At 41.6% G+C, this 22,615-nt stretch overlaps 2 protein-coding genes across 2 annotated transcripts; one reads left to right on the top strand and one right to left on the bottom strand.

The window, feature by feature from the left end:
* Window positions 1-86: 86 nt before the first annotated feature.
* Window positions 87-14,022, top strand: rpa2 (replication protein A2). The gene is made up of 9 exons (XM_083761953.1): window positions 87-220; window positions 1,209-1,315; window positions 1,512-1,613; window positions 2,379-2,492; window positions 5,596-5,670; window positions 8,357-8,473; window positions 11,791-11,919; window positions 12,889-12,983; window positions 13,295-14,022. Exons 1-9 carry the CDS (start codon window positions 208-210, stop codon window positions 13,380-13,382), a joined length of 840 nt encoding a protein of 279 aa, XP_083618079.1. The 5' UTR covers window positions 87-207; the 3' UTR covers window positions 13,383-14,022.
* Window positions 14,023-15,005: 983 nt separating this feature from the next.
* On the bottom strand, window positions 15,006-21,239 carry themis2 (thymocyte selection associated family member 2). Its single transcript, XM_083760274.1, has 6 exons — window positions 21,132-21,239; window positions 20,439-20,579; window positions 19,646-20,071; window positions 16,995-18,331; window positions 16,673-16,760; window positions 15,006-15,684 (listed from the first exon to the last, which is right to left on the bottom strand). Exons 1-6 carry the CDS (start codon window positions 21,235-21,237, stop codon window positions 15,569-15,571), a joined length of 2,214 nt encoding a protein of 737 aa, XP_083616400.1. The 5' UTR covers window positions 21,238-21,239; the 3' UTR covers window positions 15,006-15,568.
* Between the last annotated feature and the right edge of the window lie 1,376 nt (window positions 21,240-22,615).

Genomic DNA, 22,615 nt, shown 5'->3' with positions numbered 1-22,615 from the left:
GATCTAATTGAATAACTGGGTTATCATTGGATAGGAGATTTCGCGGCCGTTCTGGAGCGCGCGTCAGGCGCGCATGCGTCCCTTGTGTCAATTTAGCGCGCGGAATCGGAGCAGGAGGAAAGGAAGCAGTCCGTTCGTAACTCTCAGTATTCTGAACACTTCACCTCTTCTTTGAGCTTCTGTCACTTTAAACCAGAATTCAACGTCATGTGGAATCAAGGTACAGTTACACACATGAACTGTTGCCGCCTGTTTACGGGGAATAGGATGATTTGTTTATGTCTAAAACGAGCCACCCGGCTAGCATTAGCCAACACGATCATAACCTTTGTTGAAAGTAAACATTGTTGAGGCTTTAGCTCAGACTGTACAAATGGAACCAAATGCACCCGTACGGGTGCACTACCCTTAATAAGAGTTACAGACTTATTAAGGGTAGTAGGGCGTGCATTTTGTTCCTAATAATTTAGATGGACCACCTGAAGAATGAAGTGAAGGACCTCTCTCACCAATACTCTATGCCTCTCACTCACTCTCAGAGACCTGTAAGACTCCATTTGAACCTGGTGGGTGGTGGGTCCACCCGGGTCTGACCGGTCTGACCTCACTTTGGGAATTGGGAACCAACCACTGTTTTCACTTCAGTGCTCCGTTCAGTCGACTGGGATGTCATTGTTTACATCAGAGGTCATCACCATGCTGGCTTGTGGTGGACATTTTTGTCAAAATTCTATATTAGCAATGGCCATGCAAAATTAGTAAACGCATAAAGAGCCCTAAATGACCATTACAGTTCTGTAACTCTGAGAGTTACGTGGGTCCTTGGAAAATAAAACATTTGAGAACCAATTTGTGTCAGTCGACTCCTAATGTGCCATATAGTGTCATGCAGTGCCCTACATATTCTGAATAAAACCCGGAGACTGACTGAAGAATGTATTACGTTTGGAGAATTAGTACACTCAAACACAACTTGATACAAAGACGTATCTGTGGACGACACGATAAAGCATGACACTTGTTTACACCCTTTTCAATTCATCAGAATTACTTACATTCAGTAATTGGGTCTTATATGATCACACAATAAGAACATTATAATGGGCGGTGTGTAAAAACAAAATCTGGAATTTGCCACGGACAAGGCCAAGTCTTGCCACATTGGTCCATGTAACGGAAATATTCATGAGTCCCTGGTTTACTTCCAGGAGGAGGATATGGTGACTCCAGCGTGGGTGGTGGTGGTGGCGGCTACACTCAGTCCCCAGGAGGTTTTGCATCGCCATCTTTATCCCAAGGAGGGGAAAAGAAACAGGTAACGTGACATTCTTTATAATGGACAGTGGATACATTTACATTAACACAAAGTAATTTACTTTGCAGTGAACTTTGAATACTACTAAGCAAGCATTGCTAAAACTTACACTGTGTGTGTGTGTGTGTGTGTGTGTGTGTGTGTGTGTGTGTGTGTGTGTGTGTGTGTGTGTGTGTGTGTGTGTGTGTGTTCGCAGAGACAACGTGCTACGCAGATTATCCCGTGCACAATGTCTCAGTTGATGTCTGCTGCTCAAAATGACGAGGTCTTCAAAGTGGGAGAGGTGGAGGTTGCCCAAGTAAGTTGTGACGAGTGTAGCAATGCCCACTAGACCTGTTGTACTAACAACTGACTGCACATGCTGTACCACGAAGATTCTTCAGAAGGAAAATAAACGGTTGTTCTCTCGATACTGGCCCTGTGATTATGTTTAGCAAATTATTTAATGTTTCATTTCCAAAATTTAAAAGTATTGTAAACGCCATTCCCTAACAAATTTCTAAAACATGTTTTTTATGAGCATTGCATGATCCGATAACACGTCTAAATGTATTCTTTTGATTTCAGAAATTCATGTTTATGAGTGTTTATCTTCTTTTCTCTCTTTTTTATATATATATATATATATTTATTGACATTTTTCATTTTATACAACATTAGTTATAGCTCTCTCGTTAATACAATGTCCAGAAAAAACAGATACACAAATACAATGACAACAAATAAATTAAAAAATACAATCACAACTCAACAATCAATGTCACTCCTTAACACATTCTGACCGGGCACCCATTTTGGTGTCAGCATCATGTTATGCTATAGCTATTTAAAAATAGCAGATCTACAAGCTCATATCGCGCCACCGAGTGGCGCGATACGAGCTTGTAGGTCTGCTATTTTTTTTTTAATCGAAGAACGACTGACATTTTTTAGAATCTGATCTCAGGTCAGAATGGGTTGATTGGGTTCATCAGACCAGTGTGTGTCCGGCGGAAACCTCGTATGAATCTGATCTCAGGTCAGAATGGGTTAATATCTTTTTGTTCCTTCCATCATGTCTTAGGTCACTGTTGTGGGGGTTATCAGAAGCATAGACAAAACCATGACCAACATCCAGTACAAGATAGACGACATGACGTGTGCTCCTATGGACGTAAAGCACTGGGTCGACTCAGAGGTGAGTTGGTGGGTGGTTACTGGTGCCTTACAGTATATACAGTGCCTTCGGAAAGTATTCACACCCCTTCACTTTTACCACATTTTGTTTTGTTACAGCCTCATTTCAAAATGGATTAAATTCGTTTTTTTCCTCATCAACACACAATACCCCATAATGATGAAGTGAAAAAAGTTTTCTCAAATATCTTGTTAATTTATTAAAAATAAGAAGCTGGAAAAACACATGTACATAAGTATTCACACTCTCGACTTAGTACTAAGTTGAGGCAACTTTGGAAGCAATTACAGCCTTAAGACTTTTTGGGAATGATGCTACAAGCTTGGCACACTTGAATTTGGGGTATTTTCCCCCTTTTTCTCTGCAGATCCTCTAAAGCTCTGTCAGGTTAGACGGGGAGCGTCGCTACACAGCTATTTTCAGGTCCTTCCAGAGATGCTCAATGGGGTTCAAGTCTGGGCTCTGGCTGGGCCACTCAAGGACTTTCACAGAGTTGTCCTAAAACCAATCCTTCGTTATCTTAGCTGTGTGCTTGGGGTCCTTGTCCTGTTGGAAGGTGAATCGTTGACGAAGTCGGAGGTCCTGAGCGCTCTGGAGCAGGTTTTCATCCAGGATGTCTCTGTACACTGCTCCATTCATCTTTCCCTCTATCCTGACAAGTCTCCCAGTTCCTGGGAGACTTGTTCTCCCCACAGCATGACGCTGCCACCACCATGCTTCACCGTAGGGATGGTATTTGCCAGGTGATGAGCGGTGCCTGGTTTCCTCCAGACGTAACGCTTGGCATTCAGGCCAAAAAGCTCTATTTTGGTTTCATCAGACAAGAGAATCTTGTTAATAATGGTCTGAGAGTCGTTTAGGTGCCTTTTGGCAAACTCCAAGTGCGCTGTGACGCCCGGCTGTCATGTGCCTTTTATTGAGGAGAGGCTTCGGTCTGGAGGAAACCAGGCACCGCTCATCACCTGGCAAATACCATCCCTACGGTGAAGCATGGTGGTGGCAGCATCATGCTGTGGGGATGTTTTTCAACGGCAGGAACTGGGAGACTTTAAAATAAATGGAGCAGTGTACAGACATTCTGGATGAAAACCTGCTCCAGAGCGCTCAGGACCTCCGACTTGGTCAACGATTCACCTTCCAACAGGACAACGACCCCAAGCACACAGCTAAGATAATGAAGGATTAGTTTTAGGACAACTCTGTGAAAGTCCTTGAGTGGCCCAGCCAGAGCCCAGACTTGAACCCTATTGAGCATCTCTGGAAGGACCTGAAAATAGCTGTGTAGCGACGCTCCCCGTCTAACCTGACAGAGCTTGAGAGGATCTGCAGAGAAAAAGTGGGAAACTACCCCAAATTCAAGTGTGCCAAGCTTGTAGGATCATTCCCAAAAAGTCTTAAGGCTGTAATTGCTGCCAAAGGTGCCTCAACTTAGTACTAAGTCGAGAGTGTGAATACTTATGTACATTTACAGTTTTTCCAGCTTCTTATTTTTTATAAATTAACAAAATATTTGAGAACTTTTTTCATTTCATCATTATGGGGTATTGTGTGTAGATTGATGAGGAAAAAAAACGAATTTAATCCATTTTGAAATGAGGCTGTAACAACAAAATGTGGTAAAAGTGAAGGGATGTGAATACTTTCCGAAGGCACTGTAGGTTAAGCGTGTACACCTCTAGTGACAGACTGCAAGGGAAATGGTTGCACCGGGCTTTAGGTCTCTGATGGGGTATGATGACCCGTCCTGCCCATCCTGCAAAATGTGTATTAACCCATTCTGACCTGAGATCAGATTCTAGAAATGTCAGTCGCTCTTCGATTTTTCAAAAATAGCAGAACTACAAGCTCGTATCGCGCCACTCAGTGGCGCGATATGAGCTTGTAGATCTGCTATTTTTAAATAGCTAAAGCATAACATGATGCTGACACCAAAATGGGTGCCCGTCAGAATGGGTTAATAACTTCACAACAAGCCGAAAGTACTAAGATTGACACGAAAACCGATCAATGTAAATGAGAGGGAATTTTCTTTCAAGAGCTTGAATGGCACCTACTATTTGATGTGAAAAGTGTGCACTGCAGTAATAAAGAAAGCCATTGGATGGCAGAAGAGTATTTATTTTTCTTCAGATTTTCAATCTTTTTCATTTCACAGGCCCCAATAGACCTTGCGATAAGCGCCACCCGCTCGCGCACCTGCCCCAATACCGTTGTTAAGCAAGACCTAGCCTAGCAAGATCAAGCAACCCCTACTATCAGCGATCCTCCATTGAGGACCGTGTTAGGTCGGCGTTTTTCCAAAGTGGAATAGAAGCATTCATATCAACAACATTCATACTATAATAACGCATTGATGAAACGTTGCTGTTGGGCGTCCTGCAACAGTGCTTCATAGTTACCCAGAACGTTTGGGGCATTTTCTTTTTATTCCTTTTCCCGTGGGTGCGCAGTTGCGCACATGACAATTTTGGGTGTGTCTCCTGCAGTGGGCAGATTCAGTAGGTGCCAGGAAGATTTAGTTCGCCTCCCTCACAGCGAGGCGCCGCATTTTTCTTCACTGGAAAAGTCACAGCCCCCCTGCCATGACATCCTGGCTAAAAGACCATCCTTCATACACCTAGAGAAAAAAACACATTCTCCAATGGAGTGCTCATTGAATATTTATTTTAGAACTTAGTTGGGACCCCTTCCTTTCATATATTAATTATTTAACTACGATTGATACATTTTTCTCTTTACTCAACAAAAGAGATGAGCTGAAGAGAAGGAGGAAGTCCCAAAATAATTTATATCCAAATAGCGGTCAAAAACACAATGTTTCGGCCTATGTGGTCTTCGTCAGGTATGCTATACTACTCTTGGTGCATGTAGTACCTCTGCAATAAAGCTAGTCTAATTTGAATGGACTGTAGAGCCACTGCTCCTTATCACATTGACGCGATATTTGTTTTTGAAATCATTCTTAAATCTAGAGTAAACTGGTTGTGAGGGTGGAGTCAATATTAACTTGTATTTTGACCAACACAGATCGATGGGATTTTCACAATGTAAAAATCTTTAAGCCCTGTAGGAAACCTGTTGATTTTGTCTCCTCGTTTCTTAGGATTCCAGTGTGGACAGCGATGTCCTGCCCCCTGGCACTTATGTAAAGGTCTCCGGCAACCTGCGGTCCTTCCAGGTGAGTTCGCCGTTGGTCACGGCAGCCACATTTGAAAGAAATTGGACCTCTTCCTTACTTCCTTCACTTCAGGTCTGACCAATTATTATACTAATTATTAAGTTGTGGTTGTGTTCCATTCTGATCTAACAGAGTGCTGATATTGCCATGTGTTCTCAAAGTGTACCCTCATGGCTCCTTGAGTGTACAAATGCAAGTGGTTCCATTTGTACATGCTCAGGAGTTATGGGGGTTGTTGAAATTAAAAAGTTAGAGAACCACGGTGCTACACTATGGAACAGTGTCTTAACCCATTTTGACCTGAGATCAGATTCTAAAAATGTCTTCTACATCCTCCTGGCAGTTTTCTGTAAAAGCTATGTTTCTATGTCAGTCGTTAAAAAATAGCTAAAGCATAACATAATGCTAACACTAAAAGGGGTTCCCGCCCAAAATGGGGTTAATTTAGTATAATTGCTAAGACCTGTGAAGGAAGTGGGAATTAGGCCCAATTTCTTTCCAATATAGAGCGTTGCAGTCCCGCCCCCTTTCATGACGACGACAGGCCTAGGAAATAATTCCCTGTGCATTTTTCCCATAGACATTTCACAAAGTATTTATTTAAAGATCTGTAAGCCTAAGGCCTGACTCACACCTTTTTTGTTTGTCAAATATGTTTTTATTGAACAGATTATAAATTGTTAAACATGATATGAAAAAAAATAATTATGAAACAAAATGAAAGACAATGACTCACACCTTTACAACAGACTGACGTATAGCTGATGCATGAGACTTATTTACTGATGCAAGCTCACAATTCATTTCCAATGGAAGTCACATGGTTTGACACAACATTTCTGTTGTATGACGGGGAGGGGGGCAGTCGAAACACAGCCGAAAGCCGTACAACAAAAATGTTGTGTCAAATCATGTGACTTCCATTGGAAATGCATTGGGGCAAGATGTAAACAAACCCCTTGTATACATCTAGCATGCATCAATGTTGTATGCTAGATGTGAGTCAGGTCTAAGCCAACTCGGATCGTGACAAATCACGACAACAAACACAATATTTTGGGCCGAAAAAATAATTACAAAGAAGAAGAAGAAAAAAGTGTTGTATACCCTGCCTTTTTTTCTTCTTTCTAATTATTTATTCGACCCAGACAATTGTGTTGTCATGATTTGTCACGATCCGAGTTGGCTTTGTTCGAGGCTTACAGATCTTTAAATAAATACATTTTGAAATGTCTATGGGAAAAATGCATGGGGAATTATTTCCTGGGCCTGTCGTTGTCATGAAAGGGGGCGGGACTGCGGGGCTCTATGGCTGCTGTGCAGTGTGCATAGTGTGTAACCCTCCCTATCTACTTAACCAGCCACTTTGGCTAGAAACCAAATACTATTGGAGGTCTTCGAAAGAAGTAAAAAAAGAAAGGGAAAAAAACATTTGACAACTTATTATATATATAGGTAGGTAAAATAAGGCAGCATTTTGGAGACTCACTTCCTCAGACTCTACCTCAGTCACCCCCTAGCACTCTTCCTCCCTATATCCCTTCCTGACACCTTCTGCCTCGATTGTTGCTAGCGATATACTAGCCATGGTTCATGACTCTCGTATTCATACGAGAGTCATGAAGAAACTTCACCCTGTTTTTTGCGCTCGCTGCATTTACAAGATTTCCATATATATATATAAACATTCAGATTTCAAATATAAAGTACTCACAATTTGTCCCACGGGTGTTAGTTAGTTGCAGCTCCAGCGATTAGAATTTCTGCATCCCGCGTTGTTTAATAAAAAGCATTTTTATCCGAGGTGTTATTTTGTCATTGGCTTTCAACTACGCGCCCCTATCGGTCTGGAGGAGGGTGGCACTCGGTGTGTTCGATATAGGTACACTGACCGCCCTGCCAATACAGACTAATTGGCGAGTGCGCTCCCGGTGTGCAACTGTGGATTTCCCAAACGAACCCCGTTTGAAAAAAGTACCCGGGGAGCTCGGATAAAAATGCTTTTTATTAAACAACGCGGGATGCAGCAATTCTAATCGCTGGCACTGCTACTAACTAACACCCGTGGGACACTTTGTGAGTACTTTATATTTGAAATCTGAATGTTTATATAATACGGAAATCTTGTAAATGCAGCGAGCGCAAAAAACAGGGCAAAGTTTCTGCATGACTGTCATGATAATCATCATGGCAGTCATGTTTCAGGGCTAGCGATATACCAACATATGACTACCAACCATGCAGTCATATCTTGGTCACTCACTCTCGTTTGTTACTTATGATTGTTTTCTTGTCCACATGTAATGTAATGTAATTTAGATTGCATGTTATTTGAAAAGATGCTGTGTTCATTGTTTACCTGGAATCCTACTTTCTTGAGGTACTACATTGTCTCTCTGTATGTGATTACCTTGCTTATAAGTCGCTACGTATAAGAGTGTAACTGCCTAAATTGTAATTGTCTTTATATAGTTGTTAATAGAAGTCACGTGACTTCCACATAGATGACTGGATTTCCGGTTAAGTTTAGCTCAAAACCACCGACTCATGCCATGCATGACTAGCAGTGAGGGAGGGAGGGTAGAGTTTAAGCAAAGAAAGATCCCCGTAAGCCTGTAGTTCCTCTCTCAAGTAATCTCATATACATACCATATGTTTGACAGTCTTTTCTCTTTAACCTTCTCAGAATATCAAGTCTGTGGTGGCGTTCAGTGTTCGGCCCCTGGAGGATATGAATGAAATAACCTCACACATGCTGGAGGTTGTGCAAGCGCACTTGGCTCTAAGCAAACCACAGAACACGGTGAGATCTGCATTGCACTCACAATGATGAGGTTTTTCTGGCCTCTTGAATGCACAGCAGTCTATTATGGTAAATGCTCAGAAAATGTGAAACTTGATGGCTAATGAATCAATAATTACAGGCTAATAATGGTTGATGATCTATGCATGTAGACCAGTGGTTCCCAAACCTTTTTGGCCATGCACCCTGTTACCTCCTGACCTAGCTGACGCACCCCCCACATAAAAATATAAATAGCATATATACGTAAGCTATATAGATGCATACATTTCCTATTTATCCACATACCGGTATATGCACATATATGAACCTGAATATGGCATATACCGGTATATGCATCATAGGCCATATTCTGCATACGCTGTACTTGACATATATTGGCATCGCACCACAATCGGTTCACGACGCCACAGTTTGGGAACCCCTGATGTAGACAAACTCATTTCTTATTATGATTATTATCTTTATTGTTCCCAGCAATTGTTAATAGAGGCTAAACACTGACCAGACAGTCACTCCTAGTCCCAACATTCACCAAAACAGCTGCCAGTTGCAGATGAACATGGCATCATATTTAAAGTGGTCGGCTCCATGTGTCCATGTGACATGGCTGTGGAGTGGAGTGATTGGAATATAACTATTAAAGGGATTGTGACATTTAAAACACATTTTTGTAGATTTTTTGGCTTTTTTGGCTTTTCTTGACATCAATTTCACCAAAAAAAAACGAAGTTTGAACATTCAGTGTATTCTCTGCTGTCTGGACTTTTGTGAATAATTATGCAAAAATGTCTCATCTGGTTGGACGGCAGAGATATACGTAGATCTCCGCTAAACCTCCGCCCCCTCCCCTCTGCTCCCTGCCTAGTGCCTACCCTCTCTTCTCCACTTCCTCATTCATTGTGACCACCACTTTGTTTCTTTGTAATACTTACTAATAATGGCTTCTAGAGAAAAATCAATCTGCTCTGTTGTTGGCTGTGTCAATCAACACAAGTCCTTACACTGGATACCAACTGGCCTAGATGACTCTTTTATTTTTGACGACGTTCCTACCAGGTTGTCAAAGTAGCGCATCTTGGGTTTACAGGAAAGGGGGAATTACCGACATCTACAGGCTAAAATAATGTGTTTTTCCATGGCTTCTCAGGATGAATTTTACACATGCACAAAAACTCGTGTCAAGAAATACTGAAGTGGAGTTGAGTGTTCAAACTTTGTAGACACGTTTGAAGGACCATGGCCAAGACTTTTAATGTTTTTAAAATTATGTTATAAATCATGTCATAATACCTTTAAAGGATCTGAATATTTTTTATTATGTTTGAATAACAACTTGTCCAAAGGATCATCCCAATATTCTGATATTTGGAGCATGCAGTACACGGAAAGGATTGTTTGATTTGTCTTGAGATAGATAGATAGATCGATGGATAGATCTATAGATGGATAGTGTGGGATACATATGCACTCTGTAACCCCTTTAACACCGGTTGGTTCCCAATGGGAACCGGTTCAGTTCTTTTTGGTTCTTAGTCCATGAGCCAGAGATCCAAAATTGGAACGTTAATTATTAATTGAGAGGGCAAAGCTATACCTATATTGATCCTATAAACAATTTAATTACATTAACGCATTCTGAACGGGAACCCATTTTGGTGTTGGCATCATGTTATGCTTTAGCTATTGAAAAATAGCAGATCTACAAGCTCATAGCGCGCCACCGAGTGGCGCGCTACGAGCTTGTAGGTCTGCTATTTTTGAAAAATCTAAGAACGACTGATATTTTTTTAATCTGATCTCAGATCAGAATGGGTTAATCAGACCAGTGTGTGTCCACTGGAAAACCTCGTATGAATCTGATCTCAGGTCAGAATGGGTTAATATATGATAACCCTTCCATAGTAGTAGCTTTTTATCATCAAATCATTGTCTTTGTAAGTAATCAACTGGGGAATTTTCATGGTGATAACTTAATATAGGTATGGTTTTGCACACTCAATTCATAATGAACGTTTCAATTTTGGAGCTCTGGCTTAAGAACCAAAAGGAACTGAACCAGTTCCCATAGAGCACCGAAGTCCTGACGTCGCTGTCAGTAGAGGGCGCCATTCCATAGATTTGTGTACTTTTTATTTGCATTGAAATCCCCATAGGGGGTTTTTAGATCTCTCTTCATATAAGAACTGTTCAAACCGATCATCACCGGCCTTTTCACTCATATGGATATGAAGCATTGACTGAAGGTGGAAATGTACAAATATACCCAAACACAATAAGCGCTAGAAACGAGTCAAACAATCCAGAGACTACATTTCCGGGTAGGCGGGGTGGCTGCAGCTGCCTGTCACGCAACAGAAATGTTAAATACGTTTTTTTTTAATATATATTTTATATATATATTTAATGTTTTGTGTTTACTACGAGTCAAGTCACTGCCAGCTGAGCATACGTCAACGAGGAATATCAGGAACGCAATGTTTTGACAGCTGGGCGTGACGTATATTAGCAGCGACATTGCTTTCATACCCTTGTAGTTTCAAGGCTTTTGCGGCCACATTAATTCCATTTTCTCCAGAAACTGGCTGTATCAAATATTATTGGACTTATGGACATCATTAACGACGCACAACCACCCCCCCTGACAGAAAGGCTGGGATGATCGGTTTATTTTTCAAACACAGTTCTTATATGAAGCGACCTAAAATACCCCTATGGGGATTTCAATGCAAATGCAAAAAATACATGAACCTGTGGACTGGCGCCCTCTACCGTGCTCTGGTGTTAAAGGTATATCACGTGCTTACATTGTATCTAGAAATCTTTAATTGGAGCAGTAGGTAATTAACCCATTAAATCCAGGTAAGTATGTGTTATTTTAGATTTTTTTTTGCATTGGCTATTCAAAAATAGCCTCACAGTCACTTTGTTCCGCACTACAAGCTTGTACATCTTCTAATTTTGAACATTCTTTTAACCCATTCTGAACGGGCACCCATTTTGGTGTCAGCATCATGTTATGCTTTAGCTATTGAAAAATAGCAGATCTACAAGCTCATATCGCGCCACCGAGTGGCGCGATACGAGCTTGTAGGTCTGCTATTTTTGAAAAATCGAAGAGCGACTGACATTTTTAGAATCTGATCTCAGGTCAGAATGGGTTCATCAGACCAGTGTGTGTCCGGCGGAAACCTCGTATAAATCTGATCTCGGGTCAGAATGGGTTAAAGAAAAATAACTACTAGGTAATGCAACATGCTCGCTCATTTATTGCTAAAAATGACGTGCTCACCGTGTGATCTTTGGTTCTCTTTCAGACATCTGGCGGTGGTGGAGTAATGAACTCCAGCAGCACTCCCATATCCCGTCCTGCCAACAGTAACACGGGGGGCTACTCGGGTGCCAGTGACATGGCTAACAACGGGCTGAACCCAAATCAGAACCAGGTCAGTGAAGATATCGCATTCAGTTTTATTGTGCGGTGCGGTGGCTCAGGGGTATAGAGTGCCTGGATGGTAACCGTAAGGTTGCCAGTTCGAACCCGGGCTCCCCCAGAGTTACTGTCGAAGTGTCCTTGAGCAAGACACTGAACCCCTAATTGCTCCCGATGTGCTAGTTGGTGCCTTGCATGGTTTCCGCTGCCATCGGTGTATGAATGGGTGAATGTAATGCACAATCTCTGTAAAGCGCCTTGGATAAAGGCGCTATATAAATGCGCCATTTACCATTTTATTGTCCCAGCACAGGTAGGGCTCTCGCCACTCTGTTGCCAGGTCGCCCTATATTCGTTGTGAATATTAATATTTAAATATAATTGCAGAAGTTGTGCCTATAGTTGTGAATCTCTTGCGATACACCCCATTAGTGTAGAAGATATTGTACTTTGCCCATAAAAATAAAATCACTACTAAAATTAAATGGTGTAAGTGTACTTCATAATGTGATGTTTTGCATTGTATTACAATGTACAATACTTTGTTTTTTCACTGCTATTAACCCATTCTGACCGGGCACCCATTTTGGTGTTGGCATCATGTCGTGCTTTAGCTATTTAAAAATAGCAGATCTACAAGCTCATATCGCGCCACCGAGTGGCGCGCTACGAGCTTGTAGGTCTGCTATTTTTGAAAAATCGAAGAACGACTGACATTTTTTAGAATCTGATCTCAGGTCAGAATGGGTTAATCAGACCAGTGTGTGTCTAGTGGAAACCTCGTATGAATCTGATCTCGGGTCAGAATGGGTTAAATTGGTTGCCTCATGTCCATCTCCTGTCCAGGTAGTGAGACTGCAGATCCTTTTTTTTAGAGGAAAATAATAAAATAAATGTTTAAATACTGTCATTATCCAGTGTAATCCACCAACCTGACAGAGGCAACGGTATGTGAAAATAATTCATGTTTGTAATTCGGTAGGTGCTGAGTTTGATCATGGGTTGTCAAGATGCTGAGGGCATCAGCCTTCAAGAATTGAAGCAGAGACTTGCTGCCATGAGTATGCCCGTCATCAGGTAAGACCCTCGTCTCCTGCATTATATTTTGTAGCATTTGAAATTGACGCACAGGACCCCCAGTAACCATAAATCATATACAGTACGTCTATACGGACAATACTAGAGACATATTGTCTGTCTGGGAGCTATGTACCAGTAACCATAAATCATGTACAGCAGTCTATACGGACAATACTAGAGACATATTGTCTGTCTGGGAGCTATGTACCAGAGCCAGCAGTACTTCCTTTGTGGTTTCCTGTGAGGGCACTTCTTTGTTACACACTTATCGAAACATGATGCGTCACCTTTGCACCGTCTTCAAACAGGCAAGCAGTGGAGTTCTTGAGCAACGAGGGACATATCTTTTCCACCATCGACGAGGATCACTACAAATCTACAGACAATGGTGACTAGTCACTAGCCTACTCACCCTGGTCCCATTGCTCATACCACACAGAATATACGTGTCAGAAGCTGATGTTATACCTAAACCTTTAACACACTCTTCTACAGCAGTTTTTTTTTGTTTGTTAAAGAACTACAGTGGGATGTTTATTTCCACATCCGTTTTCAAGTTGTCCCTTCTGCTATTGGAGCAGGTGAAACTGAGAATCCAATGGTTTGGATCTAACTAACTGCAGTTATTAGTTAAAGGAGCACATGGCCCATTTTCAAACTTATCTTCATGTATTTGATCCTCACTAACCAAACTCACTAAAATAACATGACGACCATTTCTGTCTACTCACTCTGTATGTGTCTCATTGGTGGGCTATGGAGGGTTCAAACCTGCTTATGCAATGAACTGTCCACAGCCCTGTTCTGAATACAGTGAGTAGACAGAAATGGTACTATATTTTATCGTTTAGTTTAGTGCGTGCCAATTATCTGAAGATGGGTTGAAAATGGATGAAGTGGTTCTTCATTGCAATTACATACTGGCTGCCGAACCTGTATAAAGAAATGTTGTTTTAAAAAAATCTGGGAAAATAATTGCTCAGTTGAGGTTTTCATGTTTATGTAACTATTTGTCAAATTAAAATACTTTTCAAATACGTTTTTGTTTTTGTGATTCCGTTTTTAACGGTAAATTAAGAATGACTAATGCATTACAATGAGTAAAGTAATATTCAATGTTTCAACTTGTAACTGTCTGTAACCACAGACAGTTACATGTTTTTTCATGTCATTTAAGAAAGTGAGGTGTAAATGTATGTATTTTGGGGAATCAATGTGGTGCCAAGTGAAGCTAAACTAAATTAACTCCAATTATTTAAAAAAGGCCCAAAGAAAATAGGAACTGCGCGGTTACAAAGTTACTCATCCAAAAACTATAGAGGAACTGTTTATTCATTTACAATAACTGCTACAATCAGTTTCCATGCACAGTACTGTATATGTGAAAGTGTCCCTGAGCAAGACACTTAAACCCTCTGGGTCAAATTAGTACAGATTTCACAAATGTGCAGTGACCGAAAACGTCAAAAGAGAACAATATAAAGGAGTAGTTCACCCCCCAAAAATGATAATATAAAATAATTGAATGACCGGGTCATTGGTCAGAAGGTCATCAAATGATTGGCTCAGTAATGTGACAATATATCCATGAATTCAAGGCTTCATGGGGTGTGTAATTGGTAGACGAGTCTTTTTTTTTTCTTTTGAAAACTCTTCAGACACGCAAACGAATACTTTTAAATGCCTGAAAAGAAATGCTATAATTTAGCATTCTCATAAACAAATATGTTAAATACATTTTAGACAGTTGCTGTAAATCTGCCCAGAAACATTTCCCATACTCAAGAAGTGAAACACCGGCCCAGGCCGTAGCGTAACGGTCTGGGCACCGGACTGGTAATCCAGTCGCAGTGTGCCGCGGGTTCGACTCCCGGACCCGACACGGCCTTTACTGCATGTCTTCCCCCACCTCTCTCCCGTTTCCTGTCAGCCTACTGTCTGTCCCTTCAAAAATCAATAAAAGGCGTAAGCCGCAAAAAAAATATCTTAAAAAAAAATAAAAAGAAGTGAAACACCCTGGAAAAATACAGGGACAGTTGTACCGGTATGATCCATATACATTTAATTTCACAGTCGACAGTATAAAAGCTTACAGCATTGCAAATGTAGCCAGATTTAGCCACATTTTCTATGTCGATGTACTGCCGTAGCCATCAGTGTCATCGGTGTGCAATTTCTGCTATTATATCCAGTCACCTATTCAACACTTCTCATTTTATGTAATGCCCCTATACTTATAAATAATAAAAGAAAAGATAGGGGAATAGTATGTAAATATTTGAAGTAACTATAAAAGCAAACCTACTGAAGACTGAATGAATGAAGCAAAATGGCAAATGTGTTGTAATTGTAATGCAAGTCAAAGTGTCTTAAACTGGCATACATTAATTTGCTTCATTCACAGTAGGCCATTATTTATTAGTGGTGTTGCTTTCAGAGTTTGATTATGTGTGGTCAGCCCTATGTTTCCTAATCCATCTAGTGAAAACAAGGCGGCCATGCTGAGAGAAGCTGGCTCAAGCTCAAGTGAGTGCCCGCTCCAAGCGGTGTGAAGTCCACTCAGCACCTTCGGAGTTGCAGATTCAGAATTTGTACATAGAACCCTCCTGTGCTCTCTTGATCATTTCAGTCAGAGTCCCATCCAACTCCTCATAGTCATGGTCACTGTCTACATCCGCATGGGCGTCAGATATTATCACTGTGTAGGGAAACAGCAGTTCAGTTTATTACATCAAGCTAGGGTAATCTAAAGAATCCTGGAAACATTGGGGCCTCTAGTGTGAGGTTAACATTAATGTTCAGCATGCCATTTCTAAAAGATAATCAATTATTTTAAGCCTATAGTATCAAGCCATCCAGGATCCTGGTGAATCATGACCATAAAACCTATAATATTTAAGTATATGATATGACTATATTTAATAAATACCATTTGTTGTGTTGTTTTCACATTTTGTTTTCTTTAATCAGAATCAAAGGTTTCATGGTCATGATTCACCAGGACCCTGGATGGCTTGATTCTAGGCTTAAATTAATTGATTATTTTTGGAAATCTCAATGGGAAAAAGTAATGGCCTAAGCTATTTTTGAGTGAATATATGCGAGTAGTAGGCCTAGTACAGTCTATACATTTTGGCTATCAGGTGAGAGTGGAAACTACTTTGTTTGCGCTTGTTTATTTGTATGCGCTTGTTTATTTGTATGCGCTTGTTTATTTGTGTGTCGCGTAAGGCTGAGGTAATCTGAGGAGGACCTAGAGAGGCTACTTACGCTGTATAGATATGTGACTTTAAAACTGGAAATGAAACCGATGAATAGGGTTATGTGGTGGTACTTGATATCCTGTTGGGCTGTGTCTGCCATGACAATTTAACACATGCAGTCTAGTATGTAATTTTTCACTTTTTCAGTCAGTAAAATGTTGAAACTGAGAGTACCCATGCATATATGTGCTGGTTGCAGAATCAATCCTAAATCTTTAGAGCGGCCCTTCATATTGGGGCAGTGACATGATTGGTAGGCGTAGGTTTGTTAGGATGCTGTTCTTTAATACCTCCTTTCTAGCAATTGCCTTGCATTTAGAAGTCACCAGACAATCGGTAGACGAGATCTCTGATCGTTTGACATTGTGAGAATAAGGTTCATCTGATATTTATCGATGATATGGATGCAACACAAAGCCTCACCTTTTTTATCAGTCCTCACATAGGTGTTTGGTTCAGCATTGCCTGAGGTTCGTTTGGCTATGTTTTTTCTGGGGCAGACTGGTGGAGTCTGAAATATAGAAGGAAATGTCAACACAAACCTTAAAATAGGAACTAGACATGTTTGATCATAGAACAGATAATAATTTCCTTGAAATCACATTAGACTGCTATTTTTAAAGAATTACCACAAGTCACATATTGTGAAAATTGCAATGCGACAACTACAAATGTAAAAGTGTCAAATCTACAAACATATAAGACCCTGGCTCTGGTCTGACTGCAACTCTACAAAGTGATTTACCGGTGGCAGAGGGACAGGGGGTCTCTGCCTGGTGTTAAGGGTCATATGTTTTACTCCTTTGGTGAAGGTGTTGGATTTTGCCAGATGCTTTACATCTCTGGGAGGAGGTTTTGGCACATCTTTGGCACTGTCTGTCCTGGATAGTGTCACTCTGTCTGGTTTTGGTAGAGGCTTTGGTAGATCTTTGGGACTAGGCTTTGCCACATCTTTGGGATTGTCTGTCATGGATGAGGTTTTCTTGCAGGGATTTGAGGGCTTCTCTTTCGACTTCAAAGAGGAAGACATATTCCTCTTTGGAGGCCGTGGTGGCGGGGTTTCATCTGAACTAGTCTGCCTGCGGAACTCATAATAGAACGACTCTGTCACTTCGGTGACCATTTCCACGTGGTCCGCTGGGAATTGATCCTTGGGCAATGGCAGGCGGTCATTAGTAAGACAGATGCACATGGACAGCCAGCGAGTTGGGATCTCAAAGCAGTTCTGTGGGCTCTGTGGAAGACTTGCCTGGATGGTGGGCTCCAGAGTAACCTCCTCTAGCCTAAGAGATGGGAAGCTGACCAGAGGATCCGTCTCAAGCGCTGCGTCACGATTCACCACCTTAACATCCAGGGGCAAGGTAAAGTCCTTTCCCAAGTCCTTGAGCCTATGCTTCTTGTTATCCGTTATCTTCTCCACAAAGTGACACTGCATGTACAAAGGCAGAAAGATCTCCTCATTCTCCGCCTCTTTTTCAACACTCTCTTCATCATCATCATCATCGTCATCATCATCAAGCTCCTGGACACGCCGGCAAACAAGAGCGTCGACCGTCTGTTTCTTCCCGTCCTTACAGGCCAGCTCCACCTTCTCACAGCGCAAGACATCCAGCTGCTCCCCAGCATTGAGAGCAGGCAGGCCGTCCTCCTCCACCTCATCGCAGTGTCGCGCCACATTCACCCTGAGACCGGATGCCTTGGCCGAAGCGACGTACAGCTCGTACACCGAGCTAAATTCCCTCGGCCGTCGCCGAAATCGTCCATTGTATTTCTGAGAAATGAGGAAGTACTGCTGTGACTTCCGTCCCTTCATGCTGGAGGCCAGGACCATGGGCGAGGTCCCTTTCCTGTGGAGGATGAGCTGGCTGCCCGTGTGAAGCTGCTGCAGCCAGCTACAGAGGAACAGATGCTGTGGCTGCGGCTCCTGAACGACCTCGGCCATGGTGGGGAAGGAACTGTCCGGCTGAGCATGGGCCTCGGTCAGAGTCATTGGAGTCACAAAGGTCATGTCCTTACACTGTTCACTCACGTCGACCACGTCCACTGCCAAGGTGGAGGGGAACTTCACAATGTCCTTTCTCACTGTGGGACAAAACATGAGAATTAATGTCAGAGGTAGCTGACGCTCCCAATTATTTACAGATACATTAGGAGGCAGGGACTGCAATGCAATGGTGTTGTTCACAGCCAAGCCCAGAGTGTCTATTCGTTCTGTCAACAATTTGTATTTAGCCTCTGGATTGATTGATTTATTGATTGATTGATTGATTGATTAAATAAATACTTTATTAGTCAGAAGTGAGCATGAGGTACAGTTAGACATTTAGGCTAAAAGGATAACACAAAAAGGTCCAATTAATCAACATATAGCATCAGTACTTTTGTTGTTCCTGCATTTAGTTTGTCTGCTTTCTGTTACAGCTACTTCTCCACTTTTCAACTTATCTTTGTTCATGATAAAATACCACAATTTATTTCTACTTAGTCTGACTCCGTGTCTCATAGGAGGGCTGTTTGTTTGATTGATTGATTGATTGATTGATTGAAGTATTTATTAACAGTTTGCAGCCAGAATTACAGTACATTTCAAGCACAACTCAATACAAAAACTGTTAACTGTGAGTGGACGTCTGGGCACCTAGGCTGAAGAAGAACTTTCATAAAACTGCTATTTTCATTGGCTCAAAAAACCTACATTTTTTCACTCAAAATGTACTACAGATGTTTTGTCCGTATAGGGCCAAAGTTTGTGTGTAGAAGTCTTCGTGAATTTCGATCAAAGATCCCATGATGAGATAGATTTGAATTTGATTTTTCATATAATTCAAAATGGGAGATCATAGTTCCCCATATCACATTTGTTCCTCGTGAGGAGACATATAGGTATTGAATTGAAGTTTTATTGCTGGCGGTCAAACGGTTCATAAGCTATGCGTGTTCAATTGATCACTGTAGCGCCACCCTTTGTCCAATGGTTGTGGACTTCGTGTCTAGGCAGGGTAACAAAGCCCTCGCATTTCGTAAAAAAACGACTGCACAGTTTGGCCTGGAGTGCCGACAGAAGAAATCATTTATAATTCAAAATAGTGGGTGATCTAAAGGTCAGAGGTCGAAGGTCAGAACATGAAAGTTGTTCGGTATGAGGAGACGTATGTGTATCAAAGTTTTATTGCTGACGGTCAAGCTATACCTGTTCAAAGTTTGCATTTTCAATTGAGTGCTATAGTGCCACCCTTTGGCCAATGGTCGTGGGCTTCGCGTCCTCACCTCTTGGCATAGCCCTCTACCATATTGCCACTGCACGGTTAAGCCAGAACTGCTATTTTTGGCGGAAGAAGAAAAGAAACAGACAAATACAATAAAGGACCAAGAATTCCCGGCTTTATAGGCACTCACTTTGCATAATGGCATGGACCTCATAGACGGGGTTGAGGATGAGATGCCGGTCAGTCAGATTGCTCTTGTTGAAACGAAATCTCCGTCTTTGCAGGTGGGGTGAAGACATGATCTCCTCTAGAGTGAACCACTCTTCGCTCTCACACTCATAGAACTCCCCCCGGCAGGACAGAGGGATCTGCACCTCCGCCAAGGCTCCCTGCTCCCCCTGGATGCGGCAGCGTATCCCAGTGGCCTTTCTCTCCTTCCGCTCCACACAGAGAATGGTCATCGCTCTGTTGGCACCCACTGTGAAGTTCCCCAATGTCAGCTCACTGCGGCTGATGAAAGAAAATGGGAGGCACGAGCCCAAGTCCAATGGTCTCAGACTCATCATCTCTTCTACCGTACTGTAGGCCATCTTCTCTGGAACCAACTTAAACAAGCCTGGGAGACAGAAAAATGACCTCAAAATACTATACTTTTGTTTGTTTGTAAATCTGCTTAGAGTTCATCATAAAATGTTATGGACTTAGGGCCGATTCATACTCCTATTTTACCGCTGTTTCGGCGCTGTAGTGCCGAAATGATTTCGGCTCGTCAGACATTTTCAGTAGCACCGAAGAGCCGACTTTAGGACGGTACCCTCCCCCCCCGAACCTCAAATGACGTCAAATTGTAGGCTCTACAGCGCCGAACCGACTTTTATTCGGCTCTAAAATAGGAGTATGAATCGGCCCTTAGTATCTTTGTACCAAAAAGGATTACAGTACTCTGAACATTTGTCTGTCACAGACATGTGGCTTAGGCCTACCCTTGTGGCCAATAGGAAGCTCAAATGTGTCATTGTTGCCGACGTCTTGACAGGTGACTGATAGTAGCTCTATATCAATGACCTTTATGATGTCCCCGGTGGACAAGCACACCTCACACCCTGAAAGCTCATATATAGACCCTTGAACAGAGACACACATACACACAGAGAGAGAGAGAGAGAGAGAGAGAGAGAAAGACAGAGAGACAACGATTAAACACATTTATATTATTGATTAGATAATGGTAATGTAAGCAAATAAAAACATACAGAGACAATAATAAACCTCATTTGTATATCACTTTTCAAAACAAGTTCACAAAATGCTTTACAGATAAGATCAAACAAAATAGGCAGCTATACATGCATACGTATGCAATACTATGCAATACAATGATTTGAACACATGATTTGAACACATTTAGTAGCACAGCACTATTAATATTCTGATTAAAATGTTTTATGTAGTTGATCTAATTGAATTATTTTCTTTCATGGTCGCCCATAATTTGTTTTATTTGCTTACAGATAAGGTGAGAGAGAATAACTGCTTTACCATCACTTTTGTTCAATTGAATTAATCTGACAAGATCAACTTCTTTGTTTCACCTACTTGGCATTGTCCTCACCTAAAGTCAAACACATGATGAAACACTTCAAGAAACATAAGAATTTACCTAAATTAATAATTACCTTGGAAGTATACTCCAGAGCAAACCTGAAGAATCTTTGGTAGACATGTTTTATCCAGTGATGCTATATAATCTTGCAGAGAGAGAGCTATGCCTGTGGCTGCCATTACTGCAGTCTCAAATGAATACAGGCAAGATGAAGGCAAACAAACAGCACATTCTTAAAAACCACGAAAGAGGAAGTTAGTTCACAGACCCTATCATATTCACATCACATGGGCTTATATGGTGCTATAAGCCTCATCATACAGTCACAAGGAAGTATATTAAAACATTTTAGAATTAATTTGACACCGACACTGCATGTCTCCTATTACCAAACGTTTTAGTGTCATTTGTTCCAGACTGTAAATGGAAATGATGTTGCTGCAGCTACAATAGCATTCTAGACAATTGCATGCTTACAATGTTGTGGTTTGCAGGTCATTTCCGGTTTCAGAATGAGAAACCCACCCAAGCTCCCCCCATACAGAAATGGTTTGTTGCGATCAGTGAAGAAGGACGTAACTGGCATGCATGTGCTTGCATGTGTTTGATGAGTTACGGTCAAACCCCATTAGCCCCTCACTCAGGGGAGTGTGGGGGTCATGGGATGGTCTTCTTTTTAGTTTTAGTTTAATTTATTTGCACAATAAAAACAGTACAAACATGTAACATCAATAAAAGAGAAAAACAAATACAGTATGTGCAGGTGAGAAAAGAAAAGGGCTTACGTGGTAATCACAAAATAGGTATGGAAAATAACAAATACAACAAATACACTTGTGTGAATTGTGTGTGTGTGTGTGTGTGTGTGTGTGTGGGGGGGGGGGTGTGGGTGTGTGGGTGTGTGTGTGTGACTGTAAGTGTACATGCATGCATGTCTGTCTGTGTACATGCACAATAAAGCTAGATTAAGTTAGAATCAAGTGGAGAGGGTTGCTTCATGAGGTTGGCCCCCAATCTATGTTTAAATTAAGTTACAGAGTGAAGATGAAGAGTCCGTTCATTGGAACAATTAAAGGGAACTGACTAGCCATTAGGTTGTTCCTTAATTGTGGTGCAACATATGTTGCAAAACCAGTGTGTGTGTGTGTGTGTGTGTGTGTGTGTGTGTGTGTGTGTAAATAACACCACGACCACCCAACACCTAAAACCCAGTTGAAAACCCCAATTTCTTTTTGTTAGAAGTTTACAGACCCCTACGGCTGTGACTCTGGAGGTAGAGCAGGTCGTCCAATGATCCATGGGTTGGCGGTTCAAATCCTGGCTCCTTATGTCTACATGTCAAAGTGTCCTTGGGCAAGACACTGAACCCTACATTGCCTCCAATGAGTCGGTTGGTGTGAGCTTACCACCATTGGTGTGTATATGTGTGGGAAGTGAACTGTTCGCCACTTCACCTCCTAATGAATGAACCATTTAATTGTAAAGCACTTGGAAAAGCGCTATAAAAATGCCATTCCTTATAGTCTAGATACATTTTGTATTGATATAAAATGGATG

This window comes from Protomyctophum parallelum, assembly GCF_964188405.1.
Source record: "Protomyctophum parallelum genome assembly, chromosome: 3".
NCBI classification, from domain to species: Eukaryota; Metazoa; Chordata; class Actinopteri; order Myctophiformes; family Myctophidae; genus Protomyctophum; species Protomyctophum parallelum.
The sequence above is the reverse complement of the archived record's forward strand: the minus strand, read 5'-3'. Positions and strand labels throughout refer to the sequence as shown.